Genomic DNA, 4,203 nt, shown 5'->3' on the forward strand with positions numbered 1-4,203 from the left:
TATATATATATATATATATATATATATATATGTGTGTGTGTGTGTGTTTATGCATGTGTGTGTCTTTGTGTCTGTGTTTGTCTTCCACCACCACTTGACAACTGGTGCTGGTGTGGTTTACCTCTCTGTAACCTAGCAGCTCAGCAAAAGGAACTGATAGAATAAGGCTTAAAATAAAATAACTACTGATGTCAGTTTATTCAACTAAAACTCTTCTAGGTGGTGCTCCAGCATGGCTGCAGTCTAATACTGAAACAAGTAAAAGATAAAAGATAACAGTTGTTCTGTGAGCTGAAAAAAGTCTAACTAACAAAATCCTTTTTCTTTCAGAAATACAATGTACATTGAAGTCGAAATTCATATTCCTGGAAAACAAAACAAGTAATTGTCGCTCTGTTGAAAAAGTGAAGATATCGTATTGCTCTGGTGAATGTGGTGGAAGCTTTTCTGTACCAAAACTTCTCACAGAACAAAAATTCTATAATTATAATGATATCTTTGACAATCAATGCTTATGCTGTCAGAGTAGAACATCGAAAATTAAAGAAGTTATTGCTTTGTGTGGAGCTGAACAAACTGAAACCGTGATGTATTACCCTGATGTCTGCAGCTGTGAATGTAATCGTTGCAAGTAAAGTAAGTAAGATATTATTGTTATTCCTGGTTGAACAGACATGAGAAGAAGGACATTCCATTTGCAATTATCTCCTGTTATTAAGGTGGCAGAATGGCAGAGACATTAGCATGCTAGACAAAATGCTTAGCAGCATTTTGTCTGTCTTTATGTTCTGAGTTCAAATTCTGCAGAAATCAGCTTTGCCTTTCATCCTTTCAGGGTCGATAAATTAAGTACCAGTTGTGTACTGATGTCAATCTAATCGACTGGCCCCCCTCCCCAAAAATTTCAGGCCTTGTGCGTAGAGTAGAAAAGAATTATCTCCTGTTATCTCTTTTTTGTTTTTCCATAGATTATAATTATCCCAGACTACACTACTTTATATGTTCTTAAAAGATTATAGTGTAGTTTTGGGAGAGATTTTGCTAATGTCTGTGGCATATTTTGCTGGAAATTTTCAGTTTTTGCATTTTATATGTATTGCTGTCAAAGAAGTTTGGATAATGAATTTATCCTGATTACAATCTGTTGATGGCTACATTACTTACTCATGGGAATAATATTTCTGATTTCTTTTCATTTGCAACACAAGACTCTTTTGTCTGCTACTCTTACAAGCGCCATATTAATCATTTTTCAAAAATCTAATTTTATATAGAAATTTTCTTCCATAACTTTTTACAGCCAGACTTAATACTCGTAAAACATCAACAGATGGTCACATTAATCTGATAGCTTCTCACTGCATATTATATTATGCACCATTTGTTTGTTTTTTTCTATGGTTTAGTCAGAGGAGAAAGAACCACTTTCATGACATTTGTAGGAACTCTGAGATTGGGTAGGTTAGAAACCATGACTTGTGGCTTGCTGAAGTTGAAAGCACAGTATTATCATCATCAATTAACGTCTGCTTTCCATGCTAGCATGGGTTGGACGATTTGACTGGGGACTGGCAAACCAGATGGCTACACCAGACTCCAATCTGATCTGGCAGAGTTTCTACAGCTGGATGCCCTTCCTAACGCCAACCACTCCGACATGAGGGCCAATCAGGCGGTACTGGCAATGGCCACGCTCAAATGGTGTTTTTTTTTTACATGCCACCTGCACAGGAGTCAGTCAAATGTTTTGTTCACAAGCCACCAGCACGAGTGCCAGTAAGGCGAAGCTGGAAATGATCGCGCTCAAATGGTGCTTTTTACGTGCCACCGGCACGGAAGCGAGAGCACTGCTATAACAATGATCCCACTCAGATGGTGCTGTTAGTGCTCCACTGGCACAGGTGCCAGTCATCGAATTTGGTTCAGTTTCAATCTCACTTGTCCCAACAGGTCTTCACAAGCTGAGTTTAGTGTCCAATGAAAGAAGGTTGGCATGGGTGCCAGTCAATGAATTTGGTTCAATTTTCGATTTCGATTATGATATCCAATAATATTCAGACCAGAGAAAAGGTCAAATACTTTCAATTTTGTGGACTCTGCAAGGCAGTGAGCTGGCAGAAACGTTAGCACACCGTGCAAAATACCTAGTGGTATTTCGTCTGTCTTTATGCTGTGCATTCAAATTCTGCCAAGGTTGACTTTGCCTTTCATCCTTTCAGGGTTGATAAATTAAGTACCAGTTGTGTACTGGGGTTGATCTAATTGAATGACACCCCCTTCCCCAAAATTTTGGGCCCTGTCCCTAGAATAGAAAAGAATCTTGTGGACTCTGCAAAAGACACTCAATGGCTGAGTGGTGATATTAAACCAGATGATCAATTAGGTTTGCTGCTTGAGAAATGGTGTAGATCAGTTGACTTCAGCACAGTTTTTGTCTTATTGAGTTTCCCTTGCACCAACCCGAGACTATAATAGAAAACACTTTGCCCATGGTGTCAGGCAATACATAACATTAATGATAAATAATAACAATTACAGAGATGTACTTGCATAGCAAGTGACCTGATCTGAGATCGTGTGCTGAAACAAAAACAATTGCAGCATGGAAGGTGTTTATAAGCCATTTAAAAACACACACACAAAAACTGTTAAATTCACTTCAACATTTAAATTTATTTTGCCAAAATATTTCTCATGCTGCACAGAATGTTGTCAGTGAAGAGGTCATGGTTTCAAAGCGATGAAAATATTTTGACAAATTTAATTTAAATACTTGTGTATCTGTATGTGTCTCTTGCCACCACTTGACAACCAGTATTGGTTTGTTTACATTCCCATGACTTAGTGGTTCAGTAAAAGAGAACAATAGAATAGGCACCAGGATTAACTGAAAATTTTTCAAGGACGGGACCCCACATAGCTATGGATTAATTACTAAAGCAAATAGGATATGATTTGAAGGGGTAGAAAATAATTATAACAAGAAAGATAGGAGGGAGTACAACTTATATATTTCTTTATTACCCACAGGTGGGTGGGGGCTAAAATAGAGGGGGCAGACAAAGGGATTAAGTCGATTACATTGATCCCAGTGCGTTACTGGTACTTATTTAATTGACCTCGAAAGGATGAGAGGCAAAGTCGACCTCAGAACGTAACAGCAGACGAAATAACACTGGGCAGTTCGCTTGGCATGCTAACGATTCTGCCAGCTCGCCACCATACAATCATGAATATATTTATTTCTTTATTGTCCAGAAGGGACTAAACATAGAGGGGACAAACAAGGACAGACAAAGAGATTAAGTCGATTACATCAATCCCAGTTTGTAACTGGTACTTATTTAATCGACCCCGAAAGGATGAAAGGCAAAGTCGACCTCAGTGGAATTTGAACTCAGAACATAACGGCAGACAAAATACCACTAAGCATTTCACCCGGCATGCTAACGATTCTGCCAGCTCGCTGCCCCGAGGACAACTCATTAGTGAACTAATGAATTGAATTGCAATAATGATTGAACATTTGTCAATCGGTTATTGATTTTGTAGGAGATATTGCCTCGGATTTTGATATGCATGTGTATCAGCATTGCTATCTTAGATATGAACAAATTCCTCAATGTGAGGGTCATTTAAGGCTTTGCCAACAACAGAAGAAGCCTAGCCTTTTCAGTGGAGCTTTAACAATGTTATATGAATCAGTTTATCATGAGAAATCAGAGATTATGATGCCTAGTGTTTCTGGTATGCATGCATGAACGTGTGTGTGTGTGTGTGTGTAGATGTGCACATGTGTATGTGTATGAATTTACATGTTTGTATCTGTGTATGGATGTGTGCATGTGTGTGTTTATATGTGGATGTTCAGGTGTGTGTGTATGTATTTGCATATGTGTGCATGTGTGCATCTGAATGTGCACACGTATGCAGCCATGTGTGTATGTGCTTTTATGGGTGTGTATGCAGGTGAACATGTGTGCATGTGTGTATTTATACATGTTCATGTGTGTGTGTCTGTGTGTGTATGCATACATGCGCATGTATGTGTGAGTGTGTGTACGGATGTGCGCATGTGTGAATATTTGTGTATGTTTATGTGTGTTCATGTGTGTGTATATGTATCTACATGTTTGCATGTGTGCATCTGTATGGGCACATGTATGCTGGCATGTTCCTGTGTGTATGGATGTGCATGTGTGC

The 4,203-nt window shown here is 38.6% G+C and overlaps 1 protein-coding gene across 1 annotated transcript in view; it reads left to right on the top strand.

Moving 5' to 3' along the window:
• The window catches only part of LOC128247132 (SCO-spondin-like), a 36,161-nt gene extending 35,526 nt beyond the window's left edge, over positions 1-635 (top strand). The window contains exon 19 of the mRNA XM_052965952.1: positions 331-635. Coding sequence (XP_052821912.1) covers positions 331-635 — 305 coding nt within the window. The remainder of the gene's footprint in view (positions 1-330) is intronic.
• Positions 636-4,203: the final 3,568 nt, after the last annotated feature.

The sequence above is a fragment of the Octopus bimaculoides genome, chromosome 2 (assembly GCF_001194135.2).
Source record: "Octopus bimaculoides isolate UCB-OBI-ISO-001 chromosome 2, ASM119413v2, whole genome shotgun sequence".
NCBI classification, from domain to species: domain Eukaryota; kingdom Metazoa; phylum Mollusca; class Cephalopoda; order Octopoda; family Octopodidae; genus Octopus; species Octopus bimaculoides.